Consider the following 25909-nt stretch of genomic DNA (forward strand, 5'->3'; position numbering starts at 1 on the left):
TTAACTGAAGATGTCTTGAGCAGATATTTGAGATTGCTTTAGTAACTACCTTTAGAGTAATTAAAAGCTTTCAAGTAATTACACAAGGAGGCCATCAGACAGAGGTGGCTGTAATACCTTGATAACCTACCTAAGTACACCAAAACTTCAGTCAGAGTCATATCTCAGAAAACAAATTGTAAAAGCAACCAATCACAAATAGCCAGCTAGTCTTTCCCAAATAAGAAAACCGCTTAAGCTGTAGCCAATCAGATAATGTCCTTGCTTTGCCTCTGCGTCTTCTCTATAAAAGCTCTTCCCCTACTTCCTATTGGCGGAGGACTCCTAACTACTTTGTTTTGGCACTGCCTGATTTGAGTCGATGTTGGCCCAGGTAAAATCTCGAACATTTGAATACGCCTCAGTTTATCTTAATACAAATTATGAACGGTGTTTAATTGTGGATGTTCAAATGATAACTTTGCATCTAAAAATACAACCCAGTCAGTAGTCAGCATTTGTCATTATTAGGAAAATTTTCTTACATTGAGCTGATTTCTGCCTTCCTTGAGCGTCTGCTCCTTTGGACCCTGTTCTGCCTTCTCAAGCACAGTGGCAGTCAGTTACAAAGTCACGCAACACTGAAGCAAGGGTAGCCACAAAGGCTTTACAAATTTCTAGAGAGTGAACAATCAGAAAGGTCTCGTGTTACTCTTGCCGCCTCCAGGTCTCTGCACTAATTAATTCCCTGCCTAAACATTTGGTTTTGGTCCTGGAGGTGCTTTGTTCCTTTTTTTTTTTCTGCTTAAGAAAAACAAAGCACTCAGTGTGAAATAAACAATAACAGGATAGACACACACAAGCGTGCATAACTTTTGTTCACTAGAACTGTGTGGACTTCGCTAAAACCACAGCTGTTGGAGTAGAGAAGAAAGGGAAGATTATGGAATTAAAACCAAATATAACGTGTCTCCCCGTGTTTGTCAGGCTGTACTTTGTAAAGGCTTAAGTTGTGTTTGGTTAGAACTCTGCTCTGGAAATTCTTTGTAGTGTATAATTTTCTAAATGAGTACAGAATAGTCACTTTTCTAACAGTTTAAATGCAAAGCAGTCGTGTGGAAGGGATATTACGATCAGTTCCTCTGAATTCCTTCATTCCTGTACTTGATGTGGAATGAAATTATTGAGCAGAACTTCAATGGCGACGTGTAAAACCAGTGGTATCCGAGGTTCTGGATGTTTCTGGGCCACATTTCGTTGATTAAGGCCCTTTGAAGAATGATGCACCTGGTCCCTGCTGAGATGGTCCTATTTTCACCATGCTTTTGTTTTGTTTTGTTTTTTAATTTTTGCACTTAAAAAAAAAATAGAAACGGTAACCTTTAGAGACAACTATCTGAGAAATGGGGCAGCTACACTGATGAAATACAACAGATAAGCAGAGAGAGACAAAAGTCAGAAGCAGCAACTACACACAAAAATGCAGCCAACCCAAAGCAGAAAAGACTCAGTGAATATCTCTGAACCCAGCCACATAGGACTCCACACTTTTCCTAAAGATTTTTGACCTGGCGGGGTTGGTTTCCAGTGAGGCCCCTCTCCTTGGCTTGCAGATGGTCCCCTTCTTGCTGTGTCCTCACACGCTCGCTCTTCAGTGTGTGCCCAGGGAGAGAATTCTCTGGTGTCTCCTCTTCCTCTTATAAGGACACCAATCTCATCGGATTAGGGCTGCGCCCTTATGACCTCATTCAGTCAAACATTCAGACCATGTCAACAACCGAAGAAAAAACAAATCTGGGTTTGGGGTTTTCTTTTTCAAGCCTAAAGTAAAAATGCCTTGCTCCTAAATTATGTCATCGGCTTCTAAATAACTTGAGAAATTCTGTTATCACGCTTGGTAAGACTAATCAGTAGTGAAATAAAATATAAACAGTTATTTTCTTCTTAAGAAAATTCACATTTCCTCTAAGGCAGGAAGACAGCCATTTCACAACCTGGAATACATAAAATCCAGCCCTGTCTCCCAGGATCGGTTTTTTTCCCCGGAGGAGCTGAGGTGCCTTTCGAAGATACTGCTCTAGGGAGAGACGAGGGGGAAGGGAGAAGGCAGTGCCCTCTGGTAGAAGGAGACTGCTCTCCTAATTCTGGATGAGAGTGGACTTCACCAAAATTACGGTTATCATTGCTCTTCTTCATATGGGATTTTTCATTGGATAAATTTCTCCATGAATGTTTGCTTTCCTTGGTGACTGGTGGTTACTCCTGTACATCCCCGAAGATCTCAGATCCGAAGTGATCAATTCTCTGATAAGCAGAAAGGAAAGGGTTGTGCTGTATTTATCTCTCGATGGATAGATGAATAGATCTACATGTCAGTATTAGTCTGATCTTGTTGCACCTTGCGTGTGGGTTCTGCACCTTTGAGCACTACCTCGACCTCGGCGCTCATAAATGTTACTTTTATTTCTCATTTCAGTTAAGCTTTTTAAAGTGCGTGCAGTATTTTAAGGATTACTATTATTCACTTCCCAAAACACCTTTGCAAGAGCTTATGCACTTGTTTTAAATTAAGTTCACATATATAGTACATTGGTTAGACATTTATATAGTTTATAAAATGATCCCCCTAATTACTCCTTCTCTGGTTTTCCACCTAGCCAATGTGTTAATGCTGACTGCATTTCCTATGCTGTGCTCAAATATAGAGGACAATTTGGTGACGGACAGAGGGGATGGGGGTTTGGGGGAGAATGGAGTGAAGGGTTAAAGAAGTACAAATTACTAGTTGATAGATGGTCACGGGGATGGGGAGCACAGCTTATGTACTTTTTAATCATTTATTGAAAGAGGAAACAAACATTCCATATATTTTTGCTCCATATACAGTTTTAATTTTACATTGTGATTGTTAGTCACTTCAGTGGTTTTTAGGGTGATAAGGTCTCAAATTTTGTTTTAAACATGTGCTCCTTTCCTCAATTCTTAATATAGCTATTTCAAATTTAATAAATATGTATACTTGCACTTACATACATGCATATTAATTACACAAAACAAAATCCTGATCAGACCAACCTCGCTTCCGTATTGATTTAGCCATTCGGTTTTTGCGGGCCCTGGAGCTCTGGTGACAGAACCTTCCACTGAGTAAGAGCTGAACAAAGAGCTCATAATTGACCCTTCTAACAGAGAGTAATCTGTCCCTTAATCGAGTCCTTTAACAGTTATTAATGTGTAAGCAGCACTATGGTAAATTCTTGGAGGCTAGGATAAAAAAAAATAAGAATATAATCACTCACCTGAAAAGGGTTATAACCTAGTATAAGAGATCAATTCAAGGAAGTGTGTAAAAAAGTTTCCAAATATATATAGAATGTACGTACACATACTATAATATACACTTCTGTGAAACTGCAGTAGAAAATTCAGAGCAAGATGGAAAAGGGTAATTTTAAAGCCATAATATTTTGGTGCAGGATTATGCTTTTAAGTCTATTACCCGTGTAATGGTGCTTGTTATAGTTGAGCACGGTATGGCTAACTTACTATAAATTCATGACCTTGAGTCTCAAGTGGGTCTTTGATACTGCCAGGCAGTCCCACCACACTTTCCCAGTCCATTTAATCTCCTATTCTCTTAAATGACTGTATTGCATCCTCTTCTACCATCTCAGACCTCTAATACCTTCTTTCCTGTCTTTATTCCCATCTTCCTATTCCACTGAGGAACTGAAATGATTAGAAAGTGACATTCCGTCACCTCAGCAGCCAGCATCTGCACTTGTGCACGTTATCTCCTTGTCTGTTTGCAGAAACGAAATCCCTAGGCCACGTGTCTGAGGCCACGTCCTCTCCTTGAGCACCGGATCCCACTGCTGCCCGTGTCTAAGCAGAGACATTGCTCCGGTAATTTTGACCTCTTGATCATTTATCATCACCTTTTCTCTCTACTGCCTCATTCTATCAACATAGACACAAGTTGTTATTTCTCTTACTTTAAAAGAAAAAATCTTGACCCACTTTTCCTGCTATCTAGTACCCCATTTCTCTCTCTCCTATGTAGCAAAATTTCTTAAAGAACTGTCTGGACTCAGTGTTCCGTTTCCTCCCTTTATCTGACAGAGTCGATCACTTCCTGTCCTTTGGAATACTTCCTTCCTGAAAACTGCAGTCTGAGCAGTCATTCTGTCTCACTGTTGATCCTTCCAAGCCTCTTCTGTAGCTGGAGTGTTCCCATGTGTGTTCATTTCCTTGGCAACCTCGTCCAGACTCACGGCTTTATATGTCATCCCTATGCCCGCGATTTGCAACCTCGTATCTGTAGTTCAGATCTTTCTCCCAAACTTGCAGACCTTAAGCACTCTTCCAAACCCTACTTGGATGTTTTAGACAATCTCAGATTTTACATGTTCAAAACAAACTCCTAATTTTTGCCTCCTGGCCATCTGTCACCTTCTCCGTCTCGCTCGATGGGTACTCCATTATTCTAATGGCTCAGATCCAAAACATTCGGCGTCATCGCTGACTCTCTTTCACACCCATGTCAAATCTACCAGCAAATCCTGTTGGCTCAGTTTTGAAGATGTGTCCAGAACTGGACCGTTTTTAACTATGTCCACTGCTGCCACTCTGATTTACCCGCTGTCATCTCTCCACCTGGATGACTGCGATAGTTTCCAGTGGATTTCTGTTTCCACCCAAAAGTGCCCAAAGTATCTTTTCAGTTCAAAAGCTACTGTAGTCCTTTTAACATGTCAGACCGCATCACTCCTCTGCTGAACATCCTTCAGTGACATCTCACAGAATAAAAGCCAAAAGTCTTGACTATGACCTGCAAAGCCACACACAACTCGAGAGCCCTGACCTCAGTTTTTGTTCTTTCCCTGATTCACTCTACTCAGCTGTCCTGACCTTATCTTCTCTCAACATGTCTGGCCAGCTCCCACTCGAGGGCCGGAACTCTGGCTAGTCCCTCTGCTGGAGTTCACACCTCTGCATTCCCTCACCTCCTGCATGCTTTTGTTCAGATGTCACCTCCTTGACGTAGGCTTCCTGTACTCCTGTTTAATACTGTACCTGCCCCCTCACCTTGAACCCTGGTTTTCCTTACTCTGTTTTGATTTTTCTTTTTCTCTAGCCTTTATTGCCTTCTAACATTATATACTTTGTTTATGAAGTTTAGACTTCATAATCTATCTCCCCCTCGAGAATATTTGCTCCTAGAGGGCAGGGGATCTTATTTACTGGTCTATCCCAATTGTCCTGTCACATAAGTGATGGATAGAAGGGTGGATGGATGGATGGGTCACTGAAAACTCAAAAGAAGCTTGCCCTGACAAGCTTTCATAGTTGCATGTTCATTCTCTCCGCCATGGTTACTCTCTACTCATATAACTTTGTTTTCTTTTATTCATTAATTGAAGTTATCAATTATCTTATATCTCCTCTACTAGAATATAAGTTAAGCTATGTGAGGACAGAAACTTGAGAAAGTAAGCATATACTTAATAAATATTCATTGATTCAATTGCGGAGAAGAAATTTGGATTTCTCAAGTGTGTAAATTTTATCTTGTGACAGATCTGTGGTTATCTGCTTATTCTGTCTGATTAAATGTTCAATTATCAGGATACATAATCAGTTGTTACATTCTTTTTATCAGTATGGTTTGTTATGTTTTGCTGCTAAAGAATTCTCAGACTACCCTTGGTAGTTTAGAATAAATTAAGCAAAGATTTTTTTTTTTTGAAAGTTCAATGACCGGCAAGACTCAAAGCAAGATTTTTCACAACATACTGTAGAATCTTTTGCCTATACATAAGGAATAAAATAAAGCTGAAAATTTTCATTTTATATTGGAAGGATTATTGATGATCACCGAAACTAGAAAAATTATGCTGAGACGTTAAAATCAGAGAAGGATAACTGGAAACTAAAGTATTAGTAGGTATTAGTATTAGTAAAGCATCTAGCTGTGATCTTATTCCTGAAAGTATGTGGCCATCTCTTGGTTTCCTTGATATTTCCTACATAAGACTTAATGGCTATACTCCCATGGAATTCATTTAAAATTACAGAAGAGTATAGCATGTTTTACAGGAAATAATTTTGTACCACAAAAAAGTGGATCAAAAAACTGATTAGATTTTTAAGCTCTCTTTTCATAGTCATCTTATAATAGGAATCTGGGTCATGTTTTTCTTTAAATCTCTTTTTCAAATATTGTAAGTTGGGAGTAGTTAATATTTAAGACAAATCCATTATAGATGTTAAGAGAAACTATGGATTTTCTTTTTGTTATTAGCTATTGATGGTTTCAGAATGAAAATGGAAAAACATGCTTTGCTATGTAGCATAGTAAAACGTGTCTTTGAATTAAGAAATGCAAAAATCAATGCATGAAAATTCAAGTACCTATATTAATCATGATCAGAAGTTTATTTTATTCTTGAATGAATTTCATTTTACTTTTTTTTTGCTTTTTAACAATAGCTATTCTGTCACTAGCACATTTTAATAAACTGAGGGTAAACATTTTGTTATATCCGTTAAAACGATTAGGTTCACTATTAATTCATTAAGTCATTGTTTAGAAAGAAAACTAGAAATAGTGCCATGAATTTGTGAAAATCTCTTTTATTCTACTTCAAGACCAAAGAGTTTTTGTTTGGTTTTGTTTTTCGAGATTCCACATAGAAGTGAGATCATACAGTATTTGTCTTTCTCTGTCTGACTCATCTCACTTAGCATAATGCCCTCAAGGTCCATCCATGTTGTCAGAAGTGGCAGGATTTTCTTCTTTTTTATGGCTGAATAATATTTCATTGTGACCACAAAGTGTTTATTCATTAATCTGTTGATGGACACTTACACGTTGTTTCTATGTCTTGGCTACTATAAATAATGCTGCTATGAACATGGGGGCTACAAGATAATCTCTTTGACATAGTGCTTTCATTTCCTTTGGCTATATTCCCAGAAGTGGAATTATTGGCTATAAGAGATGTTTTTAAGTTAATTAGCCCCTTACGATAATTGTTTTCTGATAGCCTTTGGTCTAGTGCTTTCAGAAGGTTGCGAGAAAATAAAAATTACTCAAACATATCTCTGACGGGAGCCTAGTAACTTCCACAGGCACGGCCTCTGTAGTGCTAATGGAGCATCCTTTGGTTGTGAGAAAAAGCAAGACCTATGGCCCCAGAACTATCCACACATATTCTTCTGAACCTGCCAGATTGGCTCCCATACATGTCTGTTGATGGTTGAACCCAGCCATCTTTCTCTAAGCAGAGGAGAGCGTATGTGACAGCAGGTGAAGGACATGAAGGTGGGGCTTACAGGGCGTGAGTCAGAGCAGAAACATCTAGGCAGAGGAAAGTGGGAGGGCTGAGTGCTTGCTGCTGGGCCATCCTTCTGGGTTTTTAGGATGCTCTGTAGTGGAGCTGGAGGGAGGTGGTGAAACCAGGAGCTTTGTTTCTTCGGCAGCAGTCCGCTGTACTGATAACTAAGTGCAGCCATCCATCAAAAGAAGTCCTCCTTAAGGAGCTCTTAGCTGGGTAAAACTCCCTGAGCGATCCCAGTCAAGGCCAAAGAACCTTCGCGATACTTCGAAGAGCCGTTGCAGCAACAGCTGCTACAGGAGAGGGATTCAGAAGAGTAATCTCTCCAAGAGTAATAAACTTGCACAGTTAGAATGCTCCCAAAGTAACTTTGAGGCTAGTTAAAATCCTTAAAGGTAGTCCATGAAGCATTTTCTATAAGGAACTTTCCGTGACTTCTTCACACTTTTAGAACTATAGTAACTGGATTTCTGTAGCGTCCTTTGCGGCATTTTTGGAAGACATGTAACATCTCGATTCTCTCTGCATGAAATATAGCTTTATATGTGGCGAAAAAAGAGATGTGGAGAAAGAAAAGCATATACAGATAAACAAAAATCGTAATTTGACATTGTTATTGACCGATTGGACCACAGGTTGATTTAAGTGCAAAGATACAAAAATGCATGATGTTTCTAATGAATGCTCATGGTTCTAACACATAAAACTCTTCTCTGTTTCGTGTTTTATATAAAAAGGGAGGTGGACAAATTAGGCTATAGGGCAGACACAGGCCTAATTTTTTACCCTTTTCTGCACCAACTAGTTAGTGAGCATTTTGTGAAATGTAACTTTCAGGTATTTAAAGTTTCACACAAACATCTAAATGCTCTAAAATCGCCATCAGCATACTTCTTGGGATGAAAGGCAGTCTAGTACAGCAGAAAGAACTCAGGCTTTAGAGGGAGATAGTTGGATTTGAATCTCACTGCCATTATTTATGACCCAGGAGAACTTTTTTGTGCCTCAGTTTCTTCGCCTGGGAAAAAGAGTTGTTGAAATTTTGTTAAAGGTAACTATCTACACATAATTATAAATTATTTAAAGCTTTTATAAATTGTGCCATGTGCAAGACGAAGAAGGACCTGGAAGAGGAGAAACACAGTTTCTTTATATTTGTATGACTTATTCATTCTCTTCAGAAATGATGCGGTCTTAGTGTTTCTAAAGCACTTTGGCATTACTGCCTGGATAATGAGATGCCGCTTTTCTACAAATTGGTACTTATTGATTTATTTTGAGAACCTCTTTAGGTTTAGTCCACAAGCTAAAGTGTGGCGAATTTGTAATTCCATGTGCCAAAAAAAAAAAAAAGGGGGGAGCTCGGAGGAGTCACGAGTGTTTTACCCACCACCCTTATGCTCTGTAGCATATACTGGATATGAGGCACTGAAAAGGGCAGAGGAACCCATAAGTTCCTTTTTCCTTGGCACAGGAGAGTGAGACACCAAGACTGGGAGAATAGAATGTGCCCGGCCTTCCATAGCACAAAACAAGTTAGCCAGGATTCCAGGTGGAGAGAGACAGCAAAAGCAGATGCAGGCTATGGCACAGGCCTGACCTTAAGGGGGTGGAAGCCATCTGGAATTAAGGATCAGATAGTATCTCAATCAACTTAGAGTATCCTAATGATTCTGCAGAGTAGGTTGAAGCGAAGTCTAAATCTAGGTTTGGGTTTTAGTACCCTTCCACGATCGTCAGTCCCAAAAGGGTTCTACCTAGGGCCACGGGCCACCTTTATACATGCTTTCTACCTTGCTCCCTCTCTGAGCATGACCCAGGCATTCAGACAAACCTGGGAAGCCCTGGAGTTGGAGGGTGGGTAAAGGTCATCTTCAGGGGGGAACCTATGACCTGGGTCAATCCCACTTCTCAGAGCTCACCAGTACTCAGCAGGTACTGGCCCAGAATACCTCTGTGTCCCAGGGTGGCTTAGAGCTCAATCTGTCACCACGGTCCACTCTGTCCTGGTGTTCCCGTGAGACGTCTGTAGGACCGTGGTTTCTGAGCTCCGGTTTGTTCATTCTTCCCAGGACTTTGCTTTTCCATGGGGAGAAAAAAAAATATGACATAAGAGCCCCAAGAATTGGTTATAGTCACAAATCATTATGATGGATGTGAGAGGGAAGTTGAGATGTGTGAACCATGTCCCAAGGACCTGATTACAGAAGTGATGCTAGAACCCAAAATAATTTGCAGGCTTCCAGACTGAGAGTGAGTGTCCGGGTAGGAACCAGGGGACAGGCCCGAGTGATGAGAGGAAAAGTCCTGGGAGGCCCTGGACACACTGTGAGAAGGCCTGAAACACAGATGTCAGCTTAAAGCAGGACACGTTTGATAAAGCATGGTTACATGGGATAAAAAGTAAAAGATTCCTTAAGAGGAGGTTCCCTTCGGATTCCAAGTTGGTTGAAGAGAGGGGGGGAAAAAAAAAGCTTTCGTATCTGAAGATCATCAAAGAAAATTAGAATTAAAGAGATAAGACACTATAATTAAAAAGATAGGACACTGTGAATGAAATGCATATGGGAAAACCTTTTCATGTTCTCATATCCTAGGGAATGAGAAAGAGTCCACGATGGAGAAAAACATCTTGAATATATTTGTTATATTTAGCATGCGTCATGTGGCAGGTATTAAACCGTGGTAATCTAGTTAGTTTTGAGAGGGTTACAGTAGAGAATCACAGGGGAAATCGTTTGTGCTGGACCTTAGCTGATGATGGACCATGGAAAACATATATATATGTAGGTAGGTATGTATGTATAGCATTTATTTCTGGAACATGGTAGGTGCCCATTTCCTGAGCTCCCTCTCTGTACCAGACACTAGCCCAGGCTTGTGATCTGCATCTTCTGTAATCTCATAACAACTTGCCAGATTGTTGTGCTTTTAGCTATGAGGAAACATACTCAGGGAGAGTAAGGAATTTGCCCAGACCACTCACCTACTAAGCAGCAGAATAGGATTCAAATCCAGGTCCATTCAAAATCCCCTGCCCTTGAACCCATGTGAATAGAATTGATGTGGGAAATCCCTCCCATGTTATGGACGTACTGCTCAAGGTAGAGCAGAAGTGAGTTCAGGATGTCATTTGGCCCCTTCGGTTAGCATCCCGGGGTCTTTCTGTGAAGCTGATAAGCTTTCTTACTTGGCTACATCTGTTCCCCGCCTCCACTTTGACCACGCTCCAATTCTAATTTTAGAGATATAGTTTCTGAAGTAAGGATATTGAGGGGCAGGGTTTGTGGTCCTTCTTTCCTACGTGTGTGCTCTATAAAGCCAACTCTGTTTACAGCTCCCAGCTCAGGGTAGCATCTTTGCTTATAGTAGGTGAGCCCAGAAAGGTGGCGCACCGTGAACTGATGGCTTAATCTAGGAACATAAAATTAATATCTATGGCTCCTGTTATGATATGCTGACTTTCTCTGCCCCTTTTTTCTTTTTCTTTCTTTCTTTTTTTTTTTTTTTTTAGTGTCCCCTCTTCCTGCTGCTCCAATGTTTGAAAAGTTGATGCTTGCATAAATGACATGAGATTTTCCCATGGGCACCTCTGTAGAGTTGTACATTTAAAATTTATGTCTTCCAGGGATGAAAAATATACATGCCACATGTATTCAGCAAGGGATAAAGGACCCTGAGGGAAATGAAAGTTCATGCTACCGTTAAAAGAAAAAGATCTCATATCTCTATTTTTATGATCAAGACTCTCCTGAATAATGGATGGATCTACTCAGGAAAATCCTATTTCTAGCAGTAAAACTGAGTCTGATTAAGACTACATATTATTGAAAAGGGCACCATCATATACTTATGGTTGCAGTTTAAAATAGTGCAGCCCATTTGGACAGTAGTTTGGAATAGAATTTTAAAAGGTCTTGCTAACTCATGGCTTAGTCATACTATCTCTGGGAATTTATCCCAAGGAAAGAATTCTAAATAGAAAGAGGCTTTTTAACAATGATTTTTCAGAGCAGAATACTTAACTATAGTGATAAAAAATTGTAAACTTAAATGTCAAAAAAGGGTGAATGTTGGTAATTTTTTTAAATAGTAGATTAAAAAAGTATATCACATGAAAAATGCTGTATTACTTTAAAAACTGGATAAAATTAAATCTATTATGATTGCAGTTATGGGAATAAAATCTATGTATTTAAAATTTTTTCAGAAAAAATGGAAATACCATTATGCTATTAAAGACTTCGTTTCAGTGGTAGGACTACAGGCAACTTTTTTTAAGCTCATATTTCCATATAAGAAGTAGCACCTCTTTAAAAATCGTCATTAAAAATCGTAATGGATAGCAAGAATTGGATTTCGAATATTAAAGACCATTTCATGTCTACCGTGCCCATTTCCGGAACTTGGTCCTCTTTTCCGGTCTGCATATTGTGAATGGATCTGGGTCACTTCATGGCTCTTAGCTCAGTCTTCAACCCAGATAGCAGTTGTGTAGAATGGATGACCTGGAAAATTTAGAAATGAAGATGGGTTCTCTATTCCAATTCTTCCTTGTCCTCCCTGATAAGTCTAGGTGAAGAGTTGGTTAAATAGATATAAACTGCTCAGAAGAAATTCACTTGCCATAATGTGAAAGAAACACAATGCCAGTTAGAACAACATCTCTTTTTGCTGTTCTTGAGCCTACCTATTTTTTTTCAGTTTGTGGATAAACAAGTATTACATAGCTAGAAGACAAACAGTTGTCTGTAATTTAGCAAAGCGCCAAATAATGAAAGATAGCTAACTTTATCATCTTTAGTGGCTGAGGGAACTCAAGGAGAAAATAATAGAATAAAAGGTCATAACTTTCATAATTCCTGGCAGCCAGAAATAAGATATATTCTGTGGTTCTTTTTTCATCCAAAACATTGTACCTTTTGAAATTGTGTCATTAATTATTATTTAAAGTAGATGTTTGGGGTAGGGGCGGCCTTTACTAAGTCTTTTCATTAAAACCTGAGAATTGGTCATTTTATCCCTGTGTGTGTTTACTGATTTCCAGTTGCTACAAACTGTCATGTTGTAAACACATATTTCAGTAGTTCATCGTCACCTTCCTTACTTGTAGTGCTTTCAAAGAGAACAATGGCCTTTGTCTAGATGAGGAAATGGGAGATTCGTAGCTGAGAGCCTAGTGTTTTGAATACTAATAAGCTGTTTTGTGATCGAGAACCAAGGTGGAAAAAACAACAAGGATTACAATAGTTTTTCCGTGTGTTTTTATTTGAAGGGAAAAGGGAGAGGACACTTGTTTCATTTCTTATGTTTTTTTCCTCCCTTCCTTTTCCATCTTTAGACAAAGCCCGTTGCATTTGCAGTTCGGACGAATGTCAGCTACAGTGCAGCCCATGAAGATGATGTCCCAGTGCCAGGCATGGCCATCTCATTTGAAGCAAAAGATTTTCTGCATGTTAAGGAAGTAAGAAAATAATCTGAATTCCCGTCCTCGTGATTTTTAACCTCGAAATATCGTTTCTTATTCCTTATTGCTGTGAAATAGCATTGCATAGAGCCGTAGTTGTGTAACATGCACACGAAATCGGTGCCTCTCAACCTTTTCTAATATAAATATAACCCTTTCAAAGAAGAAAGAAGTCGCAGGCCTCTTGCAATAATTTCAAGGCTCCCCTGGGCTCTGTGACCCAGAAATCGGAAGCTACTGGAGGAAATGATCTTTTTTTATGTTTAACCTGTGCTTTTTATCTTAATTTTTAACCCTGACTTTGTATGGTTCTCCCCTCACGTTTCGAGTTTAACCATTTGGGGAGGGCTTAATAATAATATCTAGAATTCATGGTCTCTCCTCTCTGCTGATAGTGTCTCAACTCAGACCACTGGTGGCTTTATCCTCCTTCGATGACAGATTTCTGCACTGGAAGGGAAAATAGGAGGAGTTGGAGCCAAGAAAGCAAGAAACAGATAGCAAGAAAGTCCTTTTTCCTCCATGTCACAAGTCACCACCTTTCAGTTAACGATGACTCAAGTCTGTTAACTGGAAAAAAATCACCCTTAATTAAGGTTTATTGTGAGTCAACATTTATCCAATGCCTGCTGTGCAGCACACTGTATTAAAAGGCCAGAAATCCTCCCTACATGACGTTTTCTCCGTGTGCGATGATGAGGTTTCTTAGACCCGCAGGAATTTACAGTTGGAGCCTAGGGGAGGATGTGTTCTAGGAAGCATATGTAAATTTAAGTGCTTGCTGCACAAAAAGCTGTCAGCCAAGAAGGTGGGGACTGCCAATTAAAAGAGCCTAGAGAATTTAGAGCCTACCATTTCATTAACGTTTAGAAAGAGATGCAAAATACTGGCTAAGGAAGGAAGGATAGAGGAAGTTTTTAGAAGTGATGGCGGTCCAGAATTTGGCTTGACTGACAGGAAGTCGGGTTAATCCAGGGCGTCCTCCTCATGGCTGATGCTTGGAGAGGAATCTTTCTACCCATGAAAGGAGAAAGAAAAAAAAAAAGGCAATGGATACTCTCCTTTGAAATGTTCAAGAACAAACTTGAAAAATACTATTCGGTTGAGGGAAATCAAACCCAATATAAAGATTTAGGGTAAATATTTCGTCTGCGAGAAAGAAATTAGCAACATCAACAGAAGTAAAGAAAGCACCTGTGAACAGTGCACCAGGTTAGTTATAAACCTGTCTATACAACAATGAATTTTGCTCTGACACAAAACAGTTCAGGTAGATTTCAGTATTTATCTCTTACTCGAAAATACTCCTAATGAATCAGGTTGTATAAGGGGAAGACCCCTGTGACACTCTAATTCCTAATGGCCTCCTGTTAGAAATGGCAGTTAATCTTTGAAAGAGGGAAGTTTAACCTACTCACAGTGACAGCAACAGCTATGATAGAATTCAGACTAGTCTTAATTCTTAATCAAATTCTTCATCTTCACCAAAAATACTTCACTTTTACGTGCTCATCCCGTGAACCTAAAGGTTTCTTGAATTGTGGTATATAGTTCATTGTAAATTCCATAGTATTTCTCTCCTCTGAAAGTAGTTAATACGGGGAAAAAGATAATTTGACGGTTCGAACTTCTGTGTACTGATCTTAACAAATTTGGTTTTGCGTTTAGAAATTTAACAATGACTGGTGGATAGGGCGATTGGTTAAAGAAGGCTGTGAAATCGGATTCATTCCAAGCCCAGTGAAACTAGAAAATATGAGGCTACAGCATGAACAGAGAGCCAAGCAAGGGAAATTCTACTCCAGGTATGAGAAAAATGTCGTGTTTGTGTAAAAGTTCAGACTGTACCATCATCCATGTGCCATTGTTTGCTGCGTTCAACATGTCACCACGTTGACTGGTGATGGGGTTTACTGATAGAAACACAAATCCTGCATTTTAAAATCTTCATCCTAGCATCTCATTTTCACCCAATTTGGGAGAGCATCAAATTAATCGATATCATTAATGAAAAATAGCTAAGGTCATAGACTATTAAATTCAGGCATCAGTGCAGAGGAAATTCCTAAGTCTTAATCCTTTACTGAAAATATTCTGGCACTGGACAACCTTGGTGACTAATCCCAGTGTCTGTAGCTGCCTGGCATGGCGTGAAGACGTTTTAGAGCTGGCAGTCTTAGATGTTATTGGCAAAGAGCAGCCCTTGTGGCCTGTTAGTTTCATTTTCACTTGAGAAACTCAATTTTCAGTTCTCCCTACTGCTAAGCATTTAAAGGGAAACTCAATATGAAAACGGTTAAAATTGCCTTTGCAGATAGCAATTAAATGATTTATGTAATAGGCTGAGGCTGAATAATCCTTCCTAGGATTCTGGTGGTGGTTTGCCCCCCACTAAAAGAAACACTAGAAGGGTTACTCCAACATGGAGTGAATTTGAAAGTGAACCCTAAGCAGCCAAGTTCAAGAACATGGCCTACTTCTCCCTATGTGAAAGGCTGTGATATGGCCAAGGCGTTTCTTTAATATAAATAGGTAGGCTTCTATTTTCTTTAGTTTACATTTCGTTTATATAATGAAGCAAATCTTTTGTCAACGATAATGTTTTAGTGTTAGCAAGAATTTAGAAGATGTATCTTCTCTAGTGTTTTTTAACTGAGAGGATCTTTTAGTTCAGATGGATCTCCCTTTTGGGGGACCTCTACCCCATATTTGACTTTTATTAATCCCTGGGTTATCGGAGGCCCTCCGATTATGAGATGCATTTAGTCACAAAAAAGTAGAGGCATGGAGATAAAGCACATGCATTTAACCTGTAGGATGTTGATGATCTGATACTATTCATTCCGTTCCTAGTGTTCTGTTGGCTTTATTGCCTATTTTGCTATTCTCTATACTGATAATGGTATTTTAATACTAGTTGCTAACATCTCATAATTTGGAGAAATTTTATTTTTCTGGGGCATAGCCATTGCTGTTATCCATTTGGGAATACCGTATATGGTTTATTGAACTTTGAAGTTATCTCAGCTGGGGATTGTTTTGTTTTGGTTTTAGTTTGTTAAGGATAATTCAGCATTTTCCAGAGTGTTCCTGTCAAATCACTTGAGAAGAGGCTTCCATGGTCAAATAAGGTCAGGGCAGTACTACGCAGTAAAAAGTTATTTTAGGATTTTTCGGAGCCTTTAAAATGTTAGTGTCCACTGTGAATCTGGATAGTGGGATGGGGTATTTTTCAACACATACTAAAATTACCATATAAAACCTTTTCTTGGTTTATGTCTTAGGAATAGTGTTTTGTAGAACAGCATTATGGAAAATTTGGAATGGGTTTTGCAGAGACAGACTTGTGTATCTTTGTCTGCTTCTTCATATACAAAGTGAGAAAGGACAGCTACTTCTAAAGGGTGAAAGAGAGAAGTTTTTGCCAAAATGATTAAGGAAGCACGGTTTTTTCTGCCTCCCAACTGGGCATCCCTGGTCAGCCCAGCTTTGTAAGAACCTGTGGGAACGGTACATGTTAGATCCTCCATGTCACAGATGAGGAAAAAGGCTGAGGGAAGTTAGAGAACTTGACCAAGGTCACAGAACTAGAAAGCAGTAGAATCAGGATGAAAATCCAGTCAATCTGACTGTAGCCTGACTTCGTATGACCTACCTGGCTAGACACTGCGAACATGTAGCCAGGACCTGGCACAATAAGCTCAGAACAAATCATCATCATTGCTATCTGTTATTAGTTACTACATTAGATATATTGTTTGCTGTTGCGTGTTTTCCTTAAAGAATTACACATTATCTGCATTTGGGGAGTGTCACATTTCCTCACTTATTTCAGGGAGCTGGGCCACCTTTTCTATAACCATAGACATTTTCCTTTGATTTTCTTGATTTCATTTTGTCCTGTCTTTTTACCTAAGCTTTTGCCTAAATAAGTGAAAATATCTTTACTTACTTTCAGAAGTTTCTTCATTTGTCTCATAACATTTTGAATAGTGTTTTGGGGACATAAGCAGAATTCAGAAGTATTTTAAAAGTCCGACATAGAAATTATAAAAACCAAGGTCGTAAAACTGGGGCACAGCTCAGGAACGTGGCATTTTTACAGAATTAAAAGTTAAGGGCAAATTTGCATTCTGAACATTTTGACTATTTGCAGTATTTGTCGCAATTTTACACAATTCAAATAGTACTTTGACTTTTATTGAAATTCAGAAAACTGAATTTCAATAAAACTGAACTGAAATTAGACTTAGCCCCTTAGAAAATGAAATTCTGGAAGAAAATGTTTTGGTTCTGATAATGGATATTCTTATGTAACTGTCACAAATTATTTCTATAAATAACAGTTTTCATTCATTTTACTTACTGTCTGGTATCCCTGTTATATGTACTGAAGTATCTTTTAAGAACCTTAAAAATATGTAGAGGCCTTCTGCTAGTTGTTTAAAGTTTTTCTGTTGTTTGTCTCTTTTATGGATTAAAATGCCAGAACAGTAGCAATAAAATTCAGCTTGGTACTGGTATTTTAGTGGGACTTATATTCATCTATTAATATTTACATCAGTAAATATTGTTCTTTAATGCATAGATACTGTAGCCAGCAATTTCAAACAGACCCTGACTCAGCTGTGATAATAAACTTTAGGCAATAAGATTGTCCTCTCAAAATTCCATGTCACTCTTGTATGATATTCCTTTCCATCTTCATTTATAAAGAGGCCATTTAGTAGTATGTTATTTAGCGTCCTGGTATACTGGTCAAAATCCAAAACAAAACATAAATGCTGTTGATCTAATGTTAATGTTAAACTTTCTAAGACAGAATCACGTCTTATATCACACTTTAGAATTTGGTAGTTGTGAGGTATATGCCCTTTGAATCATTCCTAAATTAACCAAGTTTAATCCACCATGATAACCATGCTTGAGGAATGTTCCAGATGCGATCTGAGGGTTAACTCATACTGTACTCTGTCATGTTCCTTCGCGTGTCTTTTAAAGGTTAGCAAGTTTTGGTATTGTTGTGTGCTTCTTTTATAGGTTGCTCATGAAAACCTGAGTTTTTTCAGTCTTAATATACTAAAACTAACCAAGCTAAAGCAGGAATCGAGCAAGGAAGAAATGATAAGTTTACATTGCTTCAGAGGGTCTCTAAGACAGAAGAAGCAAAGGAAATCTCTGCCATCACCTACTCGTGATCCGGGCAGCGAATCTGAGGGCTCCAGAAATTACCCTAGTTCTCTTCTGTTCTCCTAAGGCCTTTTAAAATTAAACCTTGAATTTGAAAGAAGGACAATCACATGGCTTTTTCCTGTGCTCCAGGAATCTCCACTGGGAAATCATTATTTGCCTCCACATAGAGAAAACAAATGGAAAGTTCCATAAAAACACAATGAGTAGTTATGTGTATTAAACAATACAGATGTTTTGATATCCGAAATAACTGTCAGGTTTAATATACATTTTTGCTTTACTCCAGTAAATCAGGAGGAAATTCATCATCCAGTCTGGGTGACATAGTACCTAGTTCCAGAAAATCGACACCTCCATCATCTGGTAAGTAGGTGGAAGCGCCGAACGGTACACACTACAGCTCACTCTTTCCTTGGTCTTCCCGAGCTGTATGAACTTGAACATACACACACCGAGTTCCTGGGTTAACCCTAGAAGTGCGGAAAAGGGGTCAGAAATAAGAATGCACGTATGCAGTTAGAATCGATCTGGGGGATTTCTTTCTGGCTTTGGAAAACAAAGAAACCTGTGGGTGTGTTCACTGTAGGTTCCTTGGACGATCCAAGTGACGAATGTATTTAACCTTTTCTCCCTCGCCTCCATCCACCGTGGGGACCAGCGCGTCATCATGGGCAGTAAATGGGTCGAATGCTCATCGATAGCCACAGTGTGATGTGAGGTGTTGGCCTCGATGTTACGTAAAAGGAATTAAAGCTTTTAGAAAGGTTAGGAAAGGAAAGGAAAGTGATGGCATCGTGAGCCTGACATGACCTAACACTCGAAAGCCAGCCTCTGTGGAAGACGCATAGAAGTGTTGGAAAAAAGGGGAACACACTGTGGGAAGAGCAAGTGCTGTTTTATGCTGTTTTATTTCCACAGCGGTGGGTCCGTGCTTCCTGTGGCCAGTTAAAGTCGAATTTCAGATAAACAACAAATAATTTTTTAGTATAGGTGAATATCGTATGAACCATACTTATACTAAAAAAAATCATTTATTGGTTATCTGAAATTCAAACTGAATCGAAATTTTTTTGGCTGAATGTGGCAGCTCTGCCACTCTGGGTGCAACTTGGGGTTCCGATTACGGAAATAGGAGAGTAATTGGTCAAATTGTGTGGAAGCCCATGCTCAGAGTCTTAGTTTGCTAAGAGATGCACTTGGCAGTCAGAGTAAGATTATAAGGATCGGCCAGCAGAGCATTTGAGAGGTCAAATGCAGAGACTCATGAGTCTACGAAGTTAGGGAGGTAGCTGCACTGTGACTGCTGTGTCTTGGGAACAGGATCCCCTATTACTCATCAGCACGCCTTGTTCCCAGATGTTGGTGGCTTTTCAACGCCCCTCAAGGGCTTCTTAGTAAAAACTATAGGACTTTTTAAGTGAGCAAGATGTGAATACAATAAAAAAAAATAAGTCATTGTAGCATGCATATAATTTTTAAAAACACGTACTTACACCTTACAGTAATTCTGAGTTGCTCAAAATTAAGTAAAATCGTGAGTTTGAAAGGAAGACTGAAACTTTTGTAGGTATTATGTGAGGCTTACGTCTTCCCTTGACCAGCAGGGAGTAGATATTTTCTGCAGGTGCAGAAAGAGGCTTATCCCAGCTTCTCCTCAAAGGTGTGAGGTTGTAGGGATTACCATATCAACCTTATACTCTTACTGTATATCTTAAGAACTGTCTGGAGACTCTCGAGGACTGACGCCAGGCTCTTGAAATGAGAAAACGCTATGTCACATCGTAATAAATAAAGCTGCAGCCCCTCCCGCGGATGTCAGTCCCCCTTCCGCAGACCAGTAAGATTCTCCCACGCCCTCTAACCACACTGTAGCCTTCTCATTGTTTTGTCAGTGTAATCAGAGCAGGAACGTGCATTTTGAAGAATAAATTAGTGTATTTGTAAAGGCACATTTCATTTTTGTAATCAGATGTTTTGTCATTACTAAAAATAAAGCTAAAAGTTTAATAAAATAAAGGTGATTTAAAACTTCACCCAAGTTTTATGCAAATACAGAGCTTTGGAATAACTTTTCTGAACACCAAAAGCATAAAATATCTGTCTGAGTAGATTGGAGATACCAACCAACTACAAAATTGATCGTAGGTGTGTCATAATCCTGGTATAATTTTTGTCCCAATAGCACACGAAATTCTGCAGAGAGGGTCCCCCAACCACCTCCAGGGAAAACCGCCTAAACTACTACATGTGGATTGGCCTGCAGTTGTAATTTTCCTCTCTGTTTTCCAGAGGCCTTGTCTATAGTTCACCTCACCCATTGCTAGACCAAAGAGTGTAAGCATTTGCCTCAAGCAGACATATTTGGAGGTCTCCAAGGACCTGGGTGATGGGGTGGTGGCTATTGCATAGTATGCGCTCCACACCTACATGTGTATGTACAAGTTACTCTCGCCCTGTGCCACTCAACTTGACTTTAGAGTCTAAGGTTAAAATTTAAATTTCAAAATGTGTTTCCAAGGCTCTTTACAAAAAAACAAACAAACAAACAAAAAAACTAGTGAGAAAAAATTTTAAAAACTAATTTCAAATTTACAGAAGCAGTTTTTCGCAAGTAAATACCACATTTGCCAAGGGATGCAAATACAAGTATGAGATTAAAAAGGGGCAGCGTCTCAGTGTAAGAACTATTGAGTTGAATAAAGTATGTGAAACTATGAAAAGTGTTGAGCATGCTTATTAACTTAGTAATTTCTTTAATGTGTTTTGAAAGTGGCCAAACGTTTCAGAATTCTCTGAGTCTCAGAACGAACACAGAGGCTTTTAGATTTAAGTTAACAAAAAGTCAGAACTAGTGAATTACAATGTTTTCAAGTTGGGGTTTTGAGCCCTTGTGACCGAATACAGGCAAATTTCAAACCTGACTCACAGGTTGTGTGGGTGGGTGGCTAAATCGCTGGGCAGTGTCACAGCTAAACTTCCTCTGCATTTCCATGCTTCCTCTGAGAAATAAAAAAATCCATCTGCTGATCACAGCAGGTCAGAATCAGCGGACAAATCATCAAGTCCAGTTCCTGAACTTTGGCACCGCAGGGTCCTGTCGACTCTGACGGGCCTCAATTTCAGGAGGGCTCTCGGGGCACTGTCCTTGGAGGGTGGCGTTTCTGAGCCCAGTGAGAATGGTAGAAGCATACAGGAATTTACCACCAGGAGGGAAACTTATCAGGTGTTGGATAAGATATAATATAGGAATAATGAAAAAGTGACCCAGAGACTCTCTGTCATATCCAGGAAGACATATATGATATACTAAGATGAGATTTGAGGGAAAACATTACAGGGTGCTATAAAAGTTAGCCTCGATTCAAACCCCTGGGCAAAGTTTGTAATGTTTCCGTTGCATACTATGTGCAGAATCTTTTAGTTCATCAGTATGTATCGATGGGGCCAAGAGAAAGACATATTTATTTGCTACATCTAACTAAATTCCTGGAATTAACTCAGTCCGTTATTACTTTCACTGGAGAATCAATCGTACCTCATCTTTATGCCAGCAATAGCTGATATTTGCAGTGTTGCACAAACAATGCCAGGTTTTCCATGTCATCACAGGTTTTTGGCCTAGTCAAATGAAAAGGAACATTTCAACAAGAGATCCTAGTTTTCAAAAGGCTGAGTCATCTAATATCCGTAATAACTTCAGAACCGAAAAATAATGGGATGCCTATCAGATGTTCTCCCGTCATTCGAAAAGGTTAGGAGCAGCTGTCGTGAGCACCGATTCAGCTGGCGTATCACAGGGAATGGTAGTGGCTTGGCAGCACCGAGCCGTCTGTGATTTCAGAGGGGTGATTTATTTGTTCCTTACATCTGAATGTGCTGCGGTCCTCGTTAGAGAGCTAACCAGTGCAATGTGATGCTTTCCTGGGCTGAGCAGGTTTCCTTCTTGTACTCGACCTCATCTGAACCATAGAATAATTTTCTCTCGAGCTCAACTGCATGATATCTTCCCGAATTCTGACACTGAGGACACAGCCCCACTTGGGGAGCAAAGGGAAGTGGAAGAGTGAGCCAGGATGGAGAAGAGACTGCCCTTGAAATGGCAGCATGGCGTAGGGGCTGGGAGGGCCTCCCAGAGGCAGCGGAACTAAGTTCTGAGTCCTCGCTCTGCTGAGTCTTTTCAAGAGTTCATCTCTTAAGTCTTAAAAAGAAGAGAGTTGAAGATGATCTCTGAGGTACTTTCCAGCTTCGAGTCTACAGTCGATAAAATTCTCTAGTAATTGCATGTGGAAGCATTTTATAAACTTCAAAGTGAGACGATGGATCTGCTTTTATTTATTTCACCTAACGCTTAATTTTTAAGTGCTATATTTTCAGATAGAAAGATTTTAAAAGAGTGAAAGCATGTCAAACCACAAATCTAAACCTCTCATTCTCCGGATAAGGAGACCAGAGGCATATTCCCTTATCCGTGTGCCCTTCCACGCTGCCTTTTGTATTATGTCCAGCGGCTTTATAAAAAATCATCGAAAGTCTCCTTATGTCACTTTATTAGACTCATTTCACTTGGAGATCCACGGATCCAGTGTTTCCCAATGAGCCTTCAAGCAGGGTGTAAATATCATCTTGAAATCATTTTCATCCTGCCCATTCTGGAACCTGCCCTGACTCATTTGCCTTGTGTATGACTTCTGTGTGTTGTCCGAATTTAGGATTTTCTGTTCTTTCTCCCTCGAGTGACTGTTGCAATTTCAGTGAAGCTTTTTCACACTGCCCTATTTTCACACAAAACCAAGCAAAATAAGAAATCTGAGGCACATTGTGACACAGGTTGCCAGTGGGGTTCCTTATTATCTAAAGGCTGGTTTAAGATATAAGAAGTAAAGTGAAATATTCTGTATCATGCTTATAGATGGTCGACATGGAAAATAATCAATATCATATTTGAAACTACAGATTTAAAATATGTTTCTCTGAAAATATTACTTGAGACCTAGTGTAAAATTGATCAAGCAAACATATGACGAGGGGACCTTTCAGTTCTGTTCGATTTGAATACATTGCAGTCTTAACACGCATTACCTTTAAATTTTACATTGTTTGCTGTGCCGAACACTCATGATAGATCTTTACTAAAGTTAAGTTTATTTGCTTTCGTTTTATTTATTTTTTTATATATATATAACCTGTTTTTCCTCTCCTGTCTGCCTGATGATTTTTGAATTGTTTGTCTGTATATAGCTATAGACATAGATGCTACTGGCTTAGATGCAGAAGAAAATGATATTCCAGCAAACCACCGCTCCCCTAAGCCCAGTGCAAACAGTGTAACGTCACCCCACTCCAAAGAGAAAAGAATGCCCTTCTTTAAGAAGGTAACATTAGCTTCCGAGCTCCCATCTGTCCACCTGCTCAACCGCACTGCGTCACATTTCCTAGTCCTGTTGACTGTCTGCGTCCTTTGATAAGCCAATAACATGCATGCTCTGTGTTTCTTTGTTTCTCTTCCATGCTGCTGTAGCTAAGCAGAAGCAGAAATCGGTAAGTTTACGTTGACGTAAGCTGTGTTGATCCTGCCACTGGCATCATTAGCATTCAATCCCGCAGTATGATTAAATACAAACATTTCTGTCTTAAGAAAAAAACCTGTCCAACACCTAAATGAGTTCATGCATTTCAAACCAGCTAAATTCAGTGAGTGACCTGTTAAAACACCATTACAGTACTTATCCTTTTTGATGGAATAATATCTACCACCAAGGGAATCTGTTGAAACATTTTAAGGATGTCGAACACTGACAACGCCATATAATGCACCTCTATTGTGCATGCTTATTCTGTCTGTCTTTGTCTCTTTCTTTTTTCCAGAAATTTAACTTATAATCAAGCATATTAAAACCATTATTAGATTCTGATTTATGATATCCAGATACATAGCTTGTACTAAAAAAAAAAAAAAAAATTCAATTTTTAATTTAGTCAGTATTTAAACTTCTAATCCACTAGGTGCAAAATCTACAGATGAACAAGACCAGTGGAAAACTGCAGGCTTGTTTTGGCGGTTTACTGTGAGTTTTTCCTATTGTCATATATAAATACTCTCCCGATGTTCTTGCCTCCTCCATCAGTCAGATTTCAGCATCTCAAACCTGTTGGACCATGGGGAGGTGGCCGTGCCTAGAGCCTTTGCCACTGGCCAGCCTAGATGCTAGCCGGTGGTGCTCTCTGTCCCCTGACTGGAAACTAGAGTATCCTGAGCTCTCTTTACTCCAGACAAAGTCTGCTGCTTTTCAACGCATTTTGTAGCTTCCAAGAGTTATTTTTAAAGGATGCCCCTTGTCGACACAATTTCCATTTCTTCTCTCCTTTTACACGCCACGTTCCACAGCCTACCACGCTGTCTTTATTATCATACTTCCTGACGTCACCAAGTCTGACACGGCCATGGGTATATCGTGACAAGCAGGTGTGGAGCAAAGCTGACTCCGCCCTAAACTCTCCATGTCCTGAACTTTTTTCCTCTGCACACAAGTATTTTACTCTGTGGAGAAACTCTAAAGTCCTCAATGAGCTATCACATGCCAAACTGACCAAACTATGAAGTAGATTGTTGTTGTTTTTTAAAATTATGGTTACTTTAATAGTGGAAGACCTCAGCACTCCAGACAAAGATGAAAACACCCAAATTTTCTGTGTTAACACAGAAAGCCCCCGCTCGATGTTCGCCCATGACGGTGGGCCCGTCTGGTCCTATCTTCTTGTCACAACGAAAACTTGCAGTGGGTGACTAACAGCACAGAAGCCTAGAAAATCAACATTGCTGAGCCTCTCTGGGCTTTACAGAGTAACACGAACTAAAACCATGTTAGTCGAGATAGGTTTTTTTGAAGTTTGCTTTACTCTGACATTCCAAAACTTTAAAAATGTTGATCAGTTTTTCCACTGAACGATTCGAACAAAATACGGTTAGCAGGAAAGGGCAGATACAAATGTTGGTGTCGTTATCAGTAGGGCACCAAGTTCTAATATTCCATCAAATAAGGTAATTTCTGTAGCTACCCTATCGATTAAGAAGCTGACTGATTACCAGCACGGGTGACCCTTTGCTAGCTGGCAGTCACAGATCAAAGGAACCAAAGACCTGTCAAATACCGGGCCACTTAATACTTAAAGGCTTGAAATAAAATTTCTTGGTAGCTGTTACTAAAATGCATGCAATTTGTATTCCTAATTACGACGGTGGGAAAGGTATTCTCATACGGCATAGTTATAAAGACTTGGCTTCTAAACATTTTCAGTGTGATCCCAGGTGGTATAACTGTAATAATTTAATAAATATGCTTATGATGCCTTCGGCACTGGTACCCATTCTTCTCATGTTATTATGTGGTCAACTTCAGTGCAGAGCGCAAAAACAATGACAACAAAAGCCTGAGATTTAACGATGAGATGGTTTTCCATGTTTTAGGTTGCTTTTAGAGTGGTGCTTGTGTGGCATTTGTGCTGTCACTGTATTATGTTTGTCTTGTTCTTTTTTCTGTTTAAATATGTCTATTCTAGCTTTACCATGTCTTTTAAAATGGATCGTGAATGTGAGGTAGAATTTTAAGCAGTAAAATTTGACAGCACAGTCACAGTAGTAGTTCTTTCCTCTCTGATTATATTTGTCTACCACTGTCGGTGAAATCTCAGATGGAAGCTTTTGAATTTGAAATGGTTTTTAATTCCCCTCCCCTTCAGGAAGTCAAATTTAATCGAAGTCAGAAAGTTTGTAACGAGCAATTTTAAGCAACGATACAATGATCTGGAGCAATGGGCTGATGCAAAACTTACATTCACATTTGCTCATCCGTTTTTCAAATTCTTAAAATACTTTAAAGAACATTTTTCTTTTGGTCTGTGTGACCAAAAGAAATTCTTAAAATCTTAAAAT

At 39.3% G+C, this 25909-nt stretch overlaps 1 protein-coding gene across 8 annotated transcripts in view; it reads left to right on the forward strand.

Annotated features, from left to right (window-relative positions):
- Positions 1-25909, forward strand: part of CACNB2 (calcium voltage-gated channel auxiliary subunit beta 2) — a 309505-nt gene that overhangs the window by 262349 nt on the left and 21247 nt on the right. For 6 of the 8 annotated variants that reach the window (XM_039877502.1, XM_039877503.1, XM_039877504.1 and 3 more), the window contains 4 exons: positions 12661-12783; positions 14455-14591; positions 18266-18342; positions 23218-23351. In XM_039877502.1, coding sequence (XP_039733436.1) covers positions 12661-12783; positions 14455-14591; positions 18266-18342; positions 23218-23351 — 471 coding nt within the window. Of the gene's footprint in view, positions 1-12660; positions 12784-14454; positions 14592-18265; positions 18343-23217; positions 23352-23982; positions 24045-25909 lie in introns of all 8 variants that reach the window. The other 2 variants (XM_039877507.1, XM_039877509.1) reach the window with 1 other exon arrangement.

The sequence above is a fragment of the Pteropus medius genome, unplaced genomic scaffold (genome assembly GCF_902729225.1).
Source record: "Pteropus medius unplaced genomic scaffold, Ma_sr-lr_union100, whole genome shotgun sequence".
Classification (NCBI taxonomy): domain Eukaryota; kingdom Metazoa; phylum Chordata; class Mammalia; order Chiroptera; family Pteropodidae; genus Pteropus; species Pteropus medius.